This window comes from Cynoglossus semilaevis, chromosome 8 (assembly GCF_000523025.1).
Source record: "Cynoglossus semilaevis isolate Cse_v1.0 chromosome 8, Cse_v1.0, whole genome shotgun sequence".
NCBI classification, from domain to species: Eukaryota; Metazoa; Chordata; class Actinopteri; order Pleuronectiformes; family Cynoglossidae; genus Cynoglossus; species Cynoglossus semilaevis.
The window spans coordinates 2368783-2385435 of record NC_024314.1 but is presented as its reverse complement, the minus strand read 5'-3'; the positions used below and the strand labels follow the sequence as shown (position 1 = coordinate 2385435).

Below are 16653 nucleotides of genomic sequence, written 5' to 3'. Positions count from 1 at the left end.
AGCTGTGATGTGTTGATGGTTGGTTTCTGTCACAAATGGCCACAGATGTAAACCCACGGCTTTTACTGAGGAGACAGGTTAAGTGAGAGTGGATGGATGAGTGAGTGAGTGAGTGTGTGTGTATATGTGTGTTTGAGTGAACGTGGGGTCAGTCCTGGTGAATTTCTCCTGAGGAACAGAGGGATTAACCACCACAAACACACACACACACACACACACACAAGTAATCTACCATTAAGAATCATTTCACAGCTTTTCATTTATCACAATGTTTAAAAAAAATAGAAATAACAACTGTTGTGCGTGTTCAGCCTGTGTGTTTGTGTTGACCTCTGTTCCATCTTTATGTTCAGAGTTTGATCCACCCGTCTTCTTCACTCTACTCTTTATTTCCTTTTTTTTTCTTTGATTTTTTTTTCATTGCCTCTTGGGACTGCTAATAAAATGAGGATAAAAGTAAAAGGTTTGCTTTTGTCTTTACTGTAGATTTTATTATGTATGTACTTAAGTCTTTCAGATTAAGTCTTGTTGCCTGATTCAGAGTGACAGTTCCTCCAGATTTGTTGTTCCTCTGAAATGAGGTCTGCAAAAGTGGTTAAAAGTTCAAGCTCAATGTCACGGAACTATCACTGAACAGCTTTCATCTGACGTTGGAGGATCTAATCCACAGACCTGGCAGAGTTGGATTGTGGCGTCCACCCAGGCAAGCTGAAATCCAGGGAAGACGGGTTCTGTGAAAGAAGTGTGGAAGGTGTGGAGTAGGGTTGGTGATCCACTGGACACTTGGTAGAAGGACAGCGTTCCTCCTGACCAGTCCAGGAAGACTCCTATTTCATTGGAGCTGGCCTGGGCTGCTAATACAGTGCTTGTATCTTTGTGAGAAGCTCTGTAACCATCTTTGGTGCAGTTCAGGCTCCAGGAAGACTCATTTCGACCCAGCCAGCTGTTGTGACCCTCTCCCTTCCTGTCCATTCCTCTGTAGGCCACTCCTATGGAAACTCTTCCGCTCCATACCACCCCCCAGTAACAGCGCCCTGTCAACCCCTCCGTACACAACACCTGTCTCCAGTGGTCAAACCTCTCCGGTTGGTCGGGGTAAGGCTGTGCTGTCCATCGTTTGGCTTTTGTGTTTTCCATTGACAGAAAAAGATCTTTGTGTGCAGTTTTTGGATCCAGAGTGAGTTTTCTGTGATCTGGATAGAGAAACAGAAACAGAAATGTTCTTCAGTGTCACATCGGCACAAATCCATCCTGAGGTTAGAGGTCTGTTGCTTACATTTCTTTGGGCCTGGTTGAACTCTGCTTTCACCGCACTCTTCAACACTAAAACAGAATAGAAAATGATGTTTTAAAAACAATTAGAAAATATTGTTTTATAGGAATTTTTAAACAGCTTAAAAAGGAGAAAATGTTTTTTGACTTCAGCAGATCGCTGCCTGTCTCACTTCCTTCCTGTTCTTTGCCTGTTACACCAACATCCTTCATGTCCTCCTTTATGACCTCCATTAGTCTTTCCCAGGGGTATTTCCTTCTTCCTGCCCTTTTAGCTCCATCTTCAACATTCTTTGTCCAATATATCGATTATCTCTCCTCAACACACGTCCTAAACGTTTAACAACGCGTCTCCACATTCTTTTTGAACCACTTAACCTTACCTGAATTTTAATTCTGTAAATGCTGATGACTCGGCATCTTCATCTTTACCACCTCAGTCTCAGTCTACCGTCTTCTCAGACAATTCAGTCTACCGTCTTCTCAGACAATTCAAACCAAACATCATAGCAGGTCTCCTGACTGTCTCATAAATGTGCCCTCAGATCTGACTGCGGCTCTTCTATCAAAAAATAACTGTCATAATCCTTATCTCTTATCCACAGACCACTATCTGACGTCAACCATGTGTGAAAACTTCAATATCCGGAATCCATCTGCCTTGTGATGGCAACCTTTAGTTACATTTTTTATTTCTCAGAAAAACTTTTTTTGGTGTCGTCCTAACTGTGTGCTGTCATTACCAAAGTTCCTGCAGGCTGCAGTGTGGTTCATTCTGCAGAGCCTTCAGCAGCTGCAGGCCTAAGGTCCCTGGGTGGTTGTAGCTCAGGTCCAGCTCTCTCAGAGAGGAAGACGTCAGTGCTGATGCCAGGAAAGTGCAGCCAGTTTCTGTCACTCTGCACAGAGACAGACTTCAGGAGGAAATCACACGTTACAACTATCCAATTTCCAAAAGACGCTGGTGAGTTTGAGTTCTACGCTGTTTACAGATTCTTTCCAAATTCACATTGGTTTTTAACTCGTGGCACTCACCTGAGAGTTTCCAGTTTACAGCAAGAATTCCCCAGTCCAGTAGAAAAGACCGTAACGCCTTCATCCTCCAAGTCATTGTCGCTGAGGTCCAACACCTTCAGCTGACACGAAGCTGAACTAATCATTTCAGCCAAGGCATCAGAGCTGAGTTTGGTCATGCTGCAGCTCCTCATTCTAAAAAAAGGGAAAAACACACAAACATTTGATGACAAAAAATACAACTCCATCATCTGTACATCTGTAAACATATTATATTGTCACCTAAGTGTTTCCAGTTTGCTGTTCTTCAGTCCAGCAGAGAGGAGACTCATGCCCAGGTCTGTCAGATTGTTGTTGCCCAGGTTTAATTCCCTGATTTGAGATGAACTGATACAGGAGGCCAGCATTTCACAGCAGGTCACTGTCAGATTACATGCATTTAGACTGTAAATAAAGGAGGAGGACAAGGTCAGTCACTGATGGACGCTAACCTTGGACAGGCTTTATCTCTGAACCAGCCACAAGGGTCGCCGCCCCAGGGACCACCCTAACTAGGACAGACAGAGGAGCCCAAACCATGGTGGTAATGTGCCGGCGCTCCTCCAGCGCATCCAGGAACCCCCAACTCAACTCTTGGTGTGGAGGGCTCCCCATGAGGAAAAACACTTGAATCAGTAGAAGTTAACTTACTTTGCTGCTTGGGCTGTTTTAAGCACAGGCAACAGCCTCGATAGGCCCTCCTCAGACCTGCTGTAATTGCTCAGTTCAAAAACACTCAGTTCCTCCTCTGATGTCAGAAGCACATAGACCAGAGTTGACCACTGTGCAGGTGAGAGTTTCACCTCTCTGAGGCTGCCCGACCTGAAAAAAGACTGAACCTCCTCCACTAGGGAATGGTCATTTAGCTCATTCAGGCAGTGGAACAGATTCAGGCATCTCTCTGATGAAGGACTTGACTTAATCTTCTCCTTGATGTATGTGATGATTGCCGTCCTGGTCCTTTTGTTGGTTCGGTTGGTGGTCAGTAGTTGCTTCAACAGAACCTGATTGGACTCCATTGACAGGCCCAAAAGGAACCGCAGGAAAATGTCAAAATAACCGTTCTCGCAGCGTAGAGCCTTCTCCACTGCGTCTTTGTAGAGGACTAACTCTGAGGAGTCTCTGAACAGAAAGAGTCTCTCAGCGAGTGACTTGGTGACCAGGACGTTGATGTTGTCATTGTTGAACGTCAGGAAGACGTACAATGCAGCAAAGAACTCCTGGATGCTGAGGTGAACAAAGCAGAACATCTGCTCTCCGAGCATCAACTCCTCACTGAAGATCTGCGTGTACAGTCCTGAGAACATGGAGGCCTGTGTGACACCAAGGCCATTTTTAATCAGATCTTTCTCATAGAAGATTAGGTGGCCTTTCTCCAGCTCTCTGTAGGCCAGTTTACCCAGTGAGAGGAGGTTGGTTCTGATAGACTCAGTGCTGGACTCTCTTCTTTCTGATAACCTCTTCTTTGTCTTCTCCACGTACAGAGATAAGAAGTTTATGTACATTCTCGTCAGGGTCTTCGGTGTGTCTCCAGGGGCATTCGTTACCAACATCTTCTCAAGGACACTCGCTGCCATCCAGCAGAAGACTGGAATGTGACACATGATATGAAGACTCCTGCAGGATTTGACATGTGTGATTACCCTGTTTGCCAGGTTCTGGTCATCGATTTTCCTACGGAAGTACTCGTCTTTCTGCTGGTTATTGAACCCCCGCACCTCTGTCACCAGATCAACGTCCTCCTCAGGGATCTGACCAGAAGCTGCTGGACGGGACGTTATCCAGACCAGGCTTGAAGGGAGCAGTCGTCCTCTGATGAGGTTGATCAGGAGCACGGAAATTCTGGCTGGCTGCGTCACATCTGACACAATTTCTCCTTTGTGGAAATCCATGGACAACCGGCTCTCGTCCAGACCGTCCAGGATGAAGAGCATTCTACTGTTGGCATGAGAGAAAATGTCAGTATTTTTGGTGTCAGGGAAAAGGAGGTGGAGAAGATCTGCTAGACTGGAAGTCTTTTTCCTCATCAGGTTCAGCTCTCGGAAGGTGAGTGGGAAAACAAAGTCCAGCTCAGTGTTCGCTCTCCCCTCAGCCCAGTCCAGTGTGAATTTTTTGACACAAACGGTTTTTCCGATGCCAGCGACTCCCCTTGTGATCACTGTTCTTATGTTGTGGTTTTGTCCTGGTTGTGCAGCGAACAGCTGAGTGCAGTGGATTGATTTCTCCTGCGCCACATGTCTCCTGGATGTCGCCTCAATCTGCCTCACTTCATGCTCCAGGTTGACTTTTGCACTTCCTCCCTCGGTGATGTAGAGCTCTGTGAAGATCTTGTGAAGGGGGATTTTCTTGGTCTCCGTTGCCCCCCCTTCAAGCAGGAAACTGAACTTTGTCATCAGTTCAGCTCTCAGTTTTCTTTGACATTGTGCAATGCTAACACCTGCGGGTGAAAAAGTTTTGTACAGGTATTTGTTTTTTGACACTTTGTGAGCAATCCCAACTCCTTCATGTGACGAGGTCATAAATTGCTCACCTGGTTGTTGCTGAAACTCGCAGCTCTCTGCAGTGCTGGTGAAACCTGGTGAAACCTCACACTCTACAAAAGAGGAAAAAACATCACTCCACAAAAAAACCCTGTTGTTATTCAGATTGCAGTGTATACAGTATTTACCGTGTCCGTTTCTGGTGATGTTGATGTTTATGGTGCCAACGTTGGAATCAATGATAGTTGGAGCAACCACGTTGCTTCCATACTGAGCTGTGATCCCAGGATGTAAGCTATGAATCAGAGCCTGAATAGATGAAGCTGAGCCCAAAAAGCACTTGTGGTCAACAACAAATTAGGTAGAAAAAAATAAAATAAAATAAAAACCTTTATATTTGTACTACTCCATGCTCTTACTGTGAATTCCTTACCCTCAGAAATCTCATCCTTTTTGTCAGCGTCTGTCTTTGACTCCATTTTTCTCCACAGATTTTATGTCGAACCATTCTCTTGTTATCAGCAGTTATCAAAATTGAAGGACACGTTCACCTGCCCCTGCTGTAGTTGAGGTAACAAGTGTAAATCACTTAATCACTGTGGCTACAGGACGTGTATTTTCACTGATACTGTAAAAGTAAGTTTCTTTTTCTCCTCTTCTAGATCGTGAGAGACCGGAAAAAGTGTCTTCCTGTCTGCAATGGGGCAAAAAAGAGTGCAGCTGCAAAACACGGTTTCATTTTTGGTTTAGCTTTAAAAGTCACGGTGAGTCTGTCGTTCTCACTTGTATTATTCATTTGCATGAGGTATTGATATTTTACAATGTGTTCGTTGTTCTCTGTCTGTTACAGACATCCTCAATGTCTGTTGTAAATACACTTAAGAATGTTTTTTTAAAAGAATAATTCTATCAAAATAATTATCTTATAATCAAACTAACATAAGGTCAGCACTTGAATTGATATTTACAGTTATATTTGTCTTTGTCCAGGCCTTTTATTGTCTAATCACAATAAATATTAATATCTGGGTTTGTTAGCATCACTCACATTAACAACATTTGAGGAAACTTACATATTTCCCAACCATAAGGTAATGAATAGGTGTTGGGTTGTACATAAATTAAAATACTAAAATTGGTGTATGTCCTGTGGTCAGAAAAGGTGGAACATTTCTGTGGTAGGCCATTGAAAAACATTGCAAAGCATTTCAAATTTGACCAAAACATAAGAAAGTATCAAAATGTATTCCAGAACGATATTTATGTTAGATAAACATGTAGAAATCAAAATGTTAGACAACAGGAACTAGAAAGATAAAAATTTATTAAAGGTGCAACAATAATGACTAAAAGTTAAGTGTAAGATCATACAATGTGTGAAAAAAGTTTTTTTTACAACCCAAGTATGTCGCTTTATTTATTTATTTTATAGTAGACAAGCTGCATATAATGCTTTGTACTGTGTCATATTAGTTAAATACATTAAAATGTAATACATCACAGCAGCTTGAGCAGTCACATTTTACAGCCTGTAGGATAATCGAACGGGCTGTAGTTTTCCACTTAAAAACACGATGGCGACAAAGTCCATTTTATTGTTTTGACTAAACTCCCTCCGTTTAGCTGTGAATCGAAATCCTTGTAACATAACTAATGCATAGTTTACAGGGTATTCATTAGAGATGGGGTCGTCAACGTAGCCCCCTGGACTACCAAAGGTGCCCGCGGGGTATGTTGTCAAAGTACAACTAGTCAACAAGAGGATGAAGAATTGGACTGTTACTGTGCTTTTTCATTCAGTTCCATTTACAATGATGTTCAAATGGGTGCAATGACGTTGGTAAGAACAGTGTCTGCTATTGTATGTCCCAGAACTGATTATTCACACTGTTTGTGAAGTCTGTATCAGACAAGTAGCTCTTTGTATGACTAAGTGTCCTCGAAGTAGCTCTCCGTTTCAAAAAAGTTCAATTAGAGATATTGATACATTTTTGACACAAACGTTTTTTCCGTTGCCAGCGACTCCCCTTGTGATCACTGTTCTTATGTTGTGGTTTTGTCCTGGTTGTGCAGCGAACAGCTGAGTGCAGTGGATTGATTTCTCCTGCGCCACATGTCTCCTGGATGTCGCCTCAATCTGCCTCACTTCATGCTCCAGGTTGACTTTTGCACTTCCTCCCTCGGTGATGTAGAGCTCTGTGAAGATCTTGTGAAGGGGGATTTTCTTGGTCTCCGTTGCCCCCCCTTCAAGCAGGAAACTGAACTTTGTCATCAGTTCAGCTCTCAGTTTTCTTTGACATTGTGCAATGCTAACACCTGCGGGTGAAAAAGTTTTGTACAGGTATTTGTTTTTTGACACTTTGTGAGCAATCCCAACTCCTTCATGTGACGAGGTCATAAATTGCTCACCTGGTTGTTGCTGAAATTAGAGATATTGATAAAATGCATAACAATTATTTATTCTAATTGGTCATTTTACCTTTTTATTTCTTAGTGTTAGTTTGAAATATAAAAATAGGTACAAAACCTGCATCAGATACCAAAAGAAACACTTATGGCTCACAGTTGTCTTACCCAAGCCTGGGTCCAAACTCACGCCACCCTGCCCCACAGTCAGAGGAATCCCCTGGGCTATAACACCATGGAGGATGACCAGAGAGAAACTGTAACTGGTTGGTGGAAGTTCCCCATGTATGGGGTGATCGGGGGATTTAAGGGGGGCTGAGGTGGGGTTGACTTTTGCACTTGCACTTGCACTTGTAGGGTGGTAGGTGTACCAAGTACCATTACTGGTAGTGGGGTAGCAGGTGTACCAGTTGATGTTACAGCTAGGGGTTGGACGGTGGAGTGGGGGGTAGGTAGGCTGGAGGGGTGGTGTGGGTGTGGCTAATGACAGAGACACAGGTGAATGTGATCACACTAATCAACTCAACAGGAAGGCAGGAGACAGACAAGGGAAGCTGGAGTGTGGGTTTAAATCCAGACATTGGACCATGTTGAACTTACTCTGCCAACTTCTAGAAGGAATCTTTAATTACAAAAATATATCAATGGATCACTCTCATTAAAGAATCATTCATTCATTCCCTCTGAAAACAGGTATGTGGCTGAATGGTGCAGAGGAAGCAAATGTTATATTTTGCCACTCCCGTACCCCACCCTCCCCATCCACACTGCAGGTGGATAAATTAAATACAAAATGAAAATCGTTTTATTTTTTAGTAAAAGTGGGTACCACTGAGTACCAGGTGAGGTACAGTTGTCTTAAATTCCTCTGCAGTTTGATTATATCTATTTTTTAGGACACAGGGTGGGTTTAACCTAAAATGCTACAGTGATTGCTTATTGATCTGGTTTTCAGTAGCCCTAGGTAGAGCAATGACGCTAAACAGGAAGATTGAATTTCTCACTCCGCCAGTAATATGAGCATGTTCTTCTAAGTGAAAAATAAAAAAAAAACATCAAGGTTTAAGACTAAATGCTAAAATAGTCATGAGCCAAGAGTAGGTCACCTCTGATATTTGCTGTGATGTCTGGTGTTTAATTATACTTTTACCATTTCTGATTTATCCAGGTCACGGTGACTCATGTGTCATCAGCAACACCCTTTGTCTTAGCCCCACCCACAGACACACGCACACAGTTGGATGCGGCCAAATGTGACGGTGGACGACTGGTCAGCTAGGGGTCAGTTATGCTCGGGGTATCACGACATAGTGTTACTCATTCTCTTCCTCCCTCTCCCTCAAACTGTTCCTCCAGAACTGTGGAAAGCAGGACTGTCATGACTCAGCCCTTGGCCCCGTCCACCCTCTCATTTGTGATGATGTAACAAAAGACATATTCACCCTTATTAGTCAGTACAAAATGAAATGCCAAGTCAAACTGTGTGCCAGTTTCTGATAGCACAATTTGTCTGTTCTGGATACAAACAAAGTCTGACCCCCATTAAGGTTTTGAGTAACATATATTTTGTCCCTGGTGGGTGTTTTACTGCAAGCTTCAACTGGTTCAATACATAAAGGACAAGTGACTGCCAGCTGGATAGGTTTTCCTTAGTGCTGATACTACTGGATAATTTAGAAGTGTGTTTCTCACAGCAAGGTAGCATAGGAACATGTGAGTAGCTGTGGCAACTCTTTGACAACATTTTCCATTGCAAAGTCAAGAGGGAAGGATTGGACCTCTTCTCATTCTACCTCAAGTCACTGAAGTCATAACCAGCTGGAACGGAGAGTCTGAAATATAACACGCTCTTGTGAGGTGAATGCTGTAGAAGATGAGCACTGAGAAGAACATGTAATGATAATAATATTATAATTTAAAATATCTCACACACATTCCTCCTTTCTTTCTCTCTCTCTTTCTTCCTGATAAATTCTGCCATCACCAACCTACTTTATTTTTCTTCGGCCTCCTGTGTTCTCACTCCTCTTCCCTCCTCTGCTTTGCTGTCTCTCATCAAGTGGGTAAGGCGTAGAGTGTGGATGGTGTGAGATAACAAAGGCTGAGGAGTTCACCATTATATAACTTGTGTGGAGGCAGAGGAGGTGGAGAAAAAGGAGGAGGGGAGGCTGCAGGGTTAGCATGTAGCAGAAAAGAAGGGCAGTAAAAGGCCTGTAGCCTACGATGCTGTGCTTATTTGAATTTTACGTGACACACACACACACACACACACACACAGAGTTCAACCTTCTTTCCTTGCTCTCCATCACACATCTAGTATGGGGAAATAATCACTGAACATCCATTGTTTTAGTTACACTGACTAATGCACACAAATGTCTTTTTTTAATAAAAACATTTTTTTTATTCTTTCGGATACCAACTGTGTTATATAGGTTGTCCCATCTCAGAGAAAGAGTGCCGAGGAGGCACACACACACACACACACACACACACACACAAGGCCTCTAACTAACTCTCGAGCTCTACGGTTCCCTCCAGCCCCGCCCGCCTGTCCTCTGATGGCCTCCCACTCATGCCACATTAAACATTTAGTGAGGCACTCTGGATCTGTGTGACACCATCTTTTAGAACTGCCAAGCTAACAGCTCTCAGTGTGGAAAAAAACATAGGTGCACACTTGTCGGTGTGGGAACCTGATACAGCAGCCACGCAACTCCCTCTTCCCATCTCCATCTCTCCCGTGCACATACATGTGCATGCTCTCCAATGCTGAGACAAAAATCAGTGGCTCAGAAAAGGTCTACTCTTCTGAGAGCAAGAATTCAGCATTAATCAATACTGATCTGTGAAGTGTGTCTGTATGTGCATTCGCAACGGCTTGAGTGTGTGTAGCGTTACAGTTTGTCTCTCTGCTGCAGTGAGGTGCGACCCAGAATTGGGTGTATCCCAAACAGTGCAGTAAAATAATGCTGTGATGTTTTACTGCCTTTTTCACTGAGGGGAAAGGCAGGAGAGAAACAGGAACCTGCTTTAAAAGGTACTTTCACACCAGTAGTATGCAGGAGCACAAGAGGGTGTGCCTGTTCCTAAGTACTGTGTATTGTACTTCAGCATATCGACAATACATTGTTTGATATTGGTGTGTGTTGGAATTAAATGCATTGACTGTAACGTAATCTACATAAGACAAAGATCCTGGAAAAGAATACAAGGCAGTACTTTTACATCTACAGCTGTACCCTACAGTAATTATCAAAGCATTAGTAGTACTCTTGTGTGGGTGTCCAAATATGGCATGGTAAAAAACAGCAATCTTATGCCCCAAAACTGACACTTGACTATTGATACAAAGAAAAATGTGTGACTTTCTACCTTTCGCCAAAAAAGTTAGTGTTGTCTAGGTTATGTTAGACACACTTAAAACATAGGGAACTTGTTTTTTTGGCACAAGTTGAAGTATTAAACAGTGACAGACTCAGTCAGAGAAAAAAGAGAAATGGTCATAAATGAGCAGCAGTGACATGGGACTATTTTCCACATAACCTATTTACAGTCGTGGTGATTTATTCTGCACCATAGCAGGGAGTCTGCATTATAACACCCACTGTCTTTCCTGTTGACCAATGCTTATTTATTTCATATTTTTATCTGTAAAATGTGAAAGACTGTAGTAACACTAAAAGGTGATACTGCAACAAACTGGCTCCTCTGTTCATCCCTTCCTTCTCCAAGTGCGTCATGTACATTCCAGCAAAGGATGTAAACACTGGTTTACCACTCTCTCTACGCTCCGACACTCTCTGCAGTTTCCTCCTTGCTCTTAGTTGATTTATGCATATGGGATACATGTGCAAGCCATTCTTTATGTGTAATGTACAGTAAGTCTTGGTTCCAATAATGGGAAGATCATCTGTTTGGGATACCAAAATAAACAAAAAAAATTATTATCATTACTACTAATAATAATTATAACTAATAATAATACAGTAAACCATTACAGTAAACTTCATCTTCACACAGAGATATTTATTAAGAAAATATTAATGTTAATGAACACACTTATAAGGCATTTGTTAAACCTAATGTTTCTGTTTTTGAATTGTAATATTTTTTATTATATTAGTAATCAATGTTTTTCAATATTTTACAAGATCCCAATTTTAGTTCATTTTCAGGAGAACATGACATTTGTCACATGGATTCATTTAGAGAAGCTTGGGATCAATAAATTATATCTATCTGCCTTGCTTCAGAAAAATACCTACTGTCATCCAATCCATTCTGTCTCTTTGGGTCATCATTAGAGGTGGTAAAAAGGGTTTAAAAGAAACCTCATGCTGCGAACAGCATGTCTTCCAACATCCATCTTGAGCTGCTGCATCAAACACGTTCCATCCTGACATTCAACCTGCCACCAACGGTATACAAAACAGCCCAATCTATTAGGTCTTGTGTAAACTCGTGTGGAGACATACTAGTGTAAATACAGTGTGATCAATGGGTAAAAGGAGCGCTTGTCTTTAAACTGAAGAGGGGAACTACAGTGAAAACATGTAAACTCCATACAAAAGGGACATTGGAAGCATTTGCAAACTGGTTGTTAGGCAACAGCTCCAGTCAACACTACACAGTGGCAGGATCTAGTTGTAGGATTTCAGAATATTAAGTAAGATGTTTTGACTGCATATTTGTCAGTATACAGGAAGCCCATGTCTTCAGGTAAAATTACTTTAACCTGCACAAATAAGAACTGGTTTGGATTAAAATACAAAGATGTTATTATTGGAAAATAAATAAACACTTTCATGTGAGTTTTTGCTTAAATATCAGTTAAAGAACAAGATCAATTCTGCCTGTAGAAATGAAATGTAGAGAGACCTTTTACCAGAGGTCTCACTCTCGTACCTAAGGACTCGCGAGACTTCCCCTCCACCACCACAATCATTACTTCTCCTCCTCTCACCACCCCTCCCTTTCCGTCTCTGCTTGCTTCTCTCCTCTTCAGCCTTCTCTGCCTGTCAGAAAGGTGTTCCAACGTTGGAGGCTAGGCTACCCTCCTTCAGGACCCCGACCGTACGAGAGCCAGCCGCCGTCGTACCCCAGGGCTCGGGCTCCTCCTCACGGTTCCCACCATGGCGACCACCGCTACTTCCACCAGGTTCACCGACGAGTACCAGCTGTACGAGGAGCTCGGGAAGTAAGCAGCAATCGTCTGATTTTTAACAGTGCACATCGTGTTTGTCATGTCGTTCTGTCCCCCACCCCCGCAAACCTCGCCTTACTGTAATTCTGCTTAGCCAGCTAGCACAGATAAGCTAAGCCCTATACCTCATATGTAGAGTGCTGTTCGTACTCTTTCATGGGTCTGTCTGTGAGCGTTTGTTGCCTAGTGTTGCTGTAACGCTACATAAGCGTTGTTACAGAGTAACTACCCCCTCCCTTATTATGGCAGCAGAGCGCACTACAGCCCCGTCAGTAGCCTACGATCTGCCATGCTGATATTGATTAAACTAGCTCTGTTAGCCCGCTAGCGTCGCGTCTTTTAGTCGCTAATGGTGATGAATGTACAGAGCAAACACAGTTTGCTGCATGAGCTGCGGACAGCCCCCTACTTGTTCCGAGGTCTGGTGGCCACAGCAGCGGGGCCCCGAGAGAGACGCAGCCCCGTGACATTTGCACCGGCCGCGGCTCTGACAGCGTTCACTGCGCTGACTCTCATGTCAAAGCACAGGCTGTGACTGGGAGCTAACTATTGTAGGCCGATCACCTTTTTCTCTGCCCCCCAAAGCAGCTGCAGATGATTGTGCGGCCGTGTTCAATGACGTTGTCGTCTCTTGAAGCTCTTAATGAGGAAGTTATTGGTTCTAGGCTTGTGCTGCTGCACGTTTGCACTGTGACGTCTCTATACGCCCCGATGTCTCAGGAGCAGGATGTTATCAATTCATGTATTCGAAGTGAACAAAGACAATCGAAGGGTAGTCACCGTTTAAAAAGCAGTAATCGTTGTTGTGCAAGAGACGGATACGTATGTGCTTAATATTTTGATGACGGCAAGGGAAACTGGGCCATTACCTTCTTTTTTATCATCATCATCATCATCATCATCATCATCCTCGCCATCACCAGCTGCAGCAGCAGCATCTCTTGTTCCTCACCAGTGGGTGGGTTAAAAGGGCGACACTGACTCAATACAGATTCACTAGCCTTAATTTCCCACTGTCGTTTCCACTATGTGTTTAATAACTGACAACAATGATGGCACTAATTGCACAGTCGGTGAAATATTGCAAACATAGAACACACGCCCTTCTGAGCCTTATCCAGACTGACCACTTACCTTCCAGCTTATATTTCTCTAGCTTCTAGTTAATGCATTTTGCTCTGTCATAGGTTATTAACGTTAGCTTCACTGAGGTTGTGCTCCAGTCACCTGTCACCTCTTGTTTACTGGTAAATAATTGAAGCAAAGAGCAGAGTGGAATGAACAGAGTGCAGGGCTCTGGTGCAAACCTCTATGTATGATCAAGAACAAGCAACATCCTAGAAAAATTCAGTTCTATAAAAATTAAACAAAGATTTTTTTTTCCTGTGATGTCCAAGCCCAGGGGTGCATAAATGCATGGGATGACTGCATTTGACAGTAGTCGGTACTTAAACAAGAATCTGTCGATGTCAGTGGTGCATGTTTGCAGTATTTGCAGTCTGATGAACAGTGAAAAAAAAGCTTTTTTAGTTGTTAGTTGAGTTAGTGAGTTTAGATATAACATCAGCATTGGGCCAAACTTCATAATCCTTGCAAACGTACTGCAAAACCAAGAAGACACCTCAGTAGCTGGTTGGTTATTGGTTGACCTGTTTGTTTCATTCAGATCTGTGTGATTTTTATCAAAATGTGTTATTTCATTAACTGTTATCCTCCTCTCTATGCAGAAGCTTCACAACAAACCATTGTTGTCTTGCGGGTGCTTTAAATGTTGCTTACTGTTGAGCACAACGCACCTCATTTATTCTTCATGCTGGCTGTTGGAAATTGAATTTTTTTCAGACCTTTAGGTTGCACCGTGATGTATGTTGTTATCCTAGATTCGCAAAAAGACATGACCAATCATTTACATATCAGCTGTTATGCAAGAGAAACTTGTAACGTCAAAGTTAATTTTTGAGTTCCATTGTTGCACTGTTGTGCACAGTTGTGTTCATATTCTAGATGCTGAATCTGTGATTGTAATGTTTCTGTATCCTTTGTACTTGTTCTTTGTCTCTCTCTCTCTATCTCTCTCTTTCTCTCTGTCTCTCTCTCTCTTTCTCTCTCTCTCTCTCTGTGTGTGTGTGTTTAGTATACACAGAAAACTGCTGCCACACGTGTATGCAGTTTCAAATGTCATTCTCTGTGTTTGAGAGAGAAGTGAATGGGTGAGAGAGTGTTTGCATGTGAAATTAAATTGATATTTGGTTGTTGATGTTCTTTCTTCTTAGGGGAGCTTTTTCAGTGGTGCGTAGGTGTGTAAAGAAGTCATCAGGACAGGAGTATGCTGCAAAAATCATCAACACTAAGAAACTCTCTGCAAGAGGTACGGCAGCACACCATGCACCCTCACACAGACTTGTATACCTTTGTGTTGTTCTTGTAATAATTCCTCTATCAATATTTTTTAGCTTTCTTTTGTAAAGCTGTACATAATTAATAATATTAATATTAAATATGTAACAACTTGGTACATTATCTAATGAATACACCTGATAAGTCAATGAATTCTATGTAAGGCCCAGAAAAACCTTTCTGTTTGTCCTTGGATAGTGTGTGCCATGTCCCTGCTCAAGCTGTGGTCCTGCTAACCAGTCCATAGCTGGTCCAGCCTGTTGAATTGCTACTGGTGGTGATTGTCTTGTTTTAGAGCAAGAAGAAGAATTGATTTTATTGTTATTGTACATATATAAATGGAGATATAGTGATTGTTTTCAGGAACACTTGGGGAGCATTGGTGCTTGCTTACTGCCAGCCCAATACTGCCAGCCAAGGTGGTGTTCAAACCTGGTCCTCTGACCAAAAGGCCAGGGGCTGCCATTTAGTCAATAAGACAGGAATTTAATTTGAAAAAGTAGCAAATAATTGGCATTGATAATCTAATTACAACTAGATAAACACTGCCCACAGCCCAATACTACTGTGTTTTCCCTTTCTCCCAGCAATATACAACATAATGCCTACTGGAAACCAACATAGTCCCATCCCACACACAATTTACATGTTGTGTGTTTGAGAATTTCCCCTGAACAAGATAGCGCCACCGTTAGTCATTGTTCCTCTCCACCAGTCAGCAGTCTGCGCAGCGTGTCATGTGCTTTAGAAATCTTAAAATCAATACTGCCATGAAGCAGTCCAGCTCTCAAATGTCCTGCACTAACATAACAGACATAAAGAAAGTGTTATTGCCCTGGCGTTCCATAAAACCCCTCTTAGTTCATGTCATTCATCTACATGTATACGTCATCATATTGTCAAACCTTATCGGAAAGTATGCATATAAACAAGAGTCCCATTAATACCAATCCTGAATGAAATATCCCATTCAATCATTGTGTCTGTGGAGAGTTTTAATCAGCAACTTCTGGGTGATGTATATTGACCCTCTGTAAACACTGTATTGGAAAACTCTTAATCATTCCTCTGTGGTATCATTAGACAACTGCTGTACAGTGAATTGATTAATTTCTGAGAAGCTCCTCATGACTGGGATGGAATGAAAATATAGCGATGAGAACTGGCAGGACATGAGAGATCACCCTTTACTGTTATTTAGTTTAATATGTCACTTTGGTGTGTTCGTATAATTCCATCATCCACTTTTGAATTGCAATTGAATTGTTTTTGTCGTACTGATCCACACCCACATCTACACCTCACATAACTGGGGGTGGCTTTGCCACGTCAAATTGGTGGCGATGATGATGATGATGCAAGCCTGTGTCTGTGTGCTGGGAACTTCCCTGGCTGCAGAGCTAGATGCTTAATTGCTTGGCCTTTTTGTATGTTACAGATGAGAGTTGCAGTCCTTTATGACATTCAATCACCTGCTTTTATTTGTTCCTGCTCAGAACCACACACTGTCTCATTCATCTGCATGTCTTAGCTGCCTGCCTTACTACCTGTTCCTATCTTGTCTTTCCGAGAAAGGGGATTGGTTTGTATTGAGGCTAATCCACTTATGTTAAATGTGTCTCATCAGCCACTAATACCTCATGGATTCCATAGGCACCTCCCTCTTTGTCTGATTTATCTGACTGCGTGTGTGTGCGCCTATGTGTTGATAAGGAGGAATAATTTCTAATAGAAAGCTAATAGAGCATGTCTGTATTGTGAACCATTTATTAGTTTGTTTTAATGTTCTTATTGTTCTGTTCCTGCCATCCAAGTGTCCACAGAGGGCAGCTTCTGGTATTA

At 42.4% G+C, this 16653-nt stretch overlaps 2 protein-coding genes across 32 annotated transcripts in view; one reads left to right on the top strand and one right to left on the bottom strand.

Annotated features, from left to right (window-relative positions):
- Positions 1-469: 469 nt before the first annotated feature.
- Positions 470-5446, bottom strand: LOC103381521 (NLR family CARD domain-containing protein 3-like). 5 transcript variants are annotated; one of them, XM_017034144.2, is made up of 9 exons: positions 5236-5445; positions 4991-5125; positions 4853-4915; positions 2974-4759; positions 2566-2727; positions 2305-2478; positions 2016-2183; positions 1277-1323; positions 470-1193 (listed from the first exon to the last, which is right to left on the bottom strand). In XM_017034144.2, exons 1-9 carry the CDS (start codon positions 5279-5281, stop codon positions 616-618), a joined length of 3159 nt encoding a protein of 1052 aa, XP_016889633.2. In that variant the 5' UTR covers positions 5282-5445; the 3' UTR covers positions 470-615. The 5 variants fall into 5 exon arrangements, with proteins under 5 accessions (XP_016889633.2, XP_024913838.1, XP_024913837.1 ...); XM_025058070.1 differs by having other exon boundaries at positions 4853-5125; XM_025058069.1 differs by having other exon boundaries at positions 2974-4915.
- LOC103381519 (calcium/calmodulin-dependent protein kinase type II subunit gamma) overlaps positions 2097-16653 on the top strand; it is a 45144-nt gene continuing 30587 nt past the window's right edge. For 9 of the 27 annotated variants that reach the window (XM_008313917.3, XM_008313915.3, XM_008313916.3 and 6 more), the window contains exons 1-2: positions 12197-12408; positions 14688-14782. In XM_008313917.3, the coding sequence (XP_008312139.1) occupies positions 12344-12408; positions 14688-14782 (160 nt within the window). In that variant the 5' untranslated portion in view covers positions 12197-12343. Of the gene's footprint in view, positions 2234-5293; positions 5374-5464; positions 5567-12193; positions 12409-14687; positions 14783-16653 lie in introns of those variants that run through there. The other 18 variants (XM_025058079.1, XM_008313909.3, XM_025058076.1 and 15 more) reach the window with 5 other exon arrangements.

What these genes read in the sequence shown, in the direction of transcription:
- LOC103381521 (XM_017034142.2), bottom strand. Translation starts at nt 5,281, where the DNA reads ATGGAGTCAAAGACAGACGCTGACAAAAAGGATGAGATTTCTGAGG. An exon ending in AAAACAGCCCAAGCAGCAAA is followed by an intron (nt 2,728 to 2,973) that starts GTAAGTTAACTT and finishes CTTTATTTACAG; the next exon opens with TCTAAATGCATGTAATCTGA. An exon ending in TCAACCAGGCCCAAAGAAAT is followed by an intron (nt 1,194 to 1,276) that starts GTAAGCAACAGA and finishes TTCTCTATCCAG; the next exon opens with ATCACAGAAAACTCACTCTG.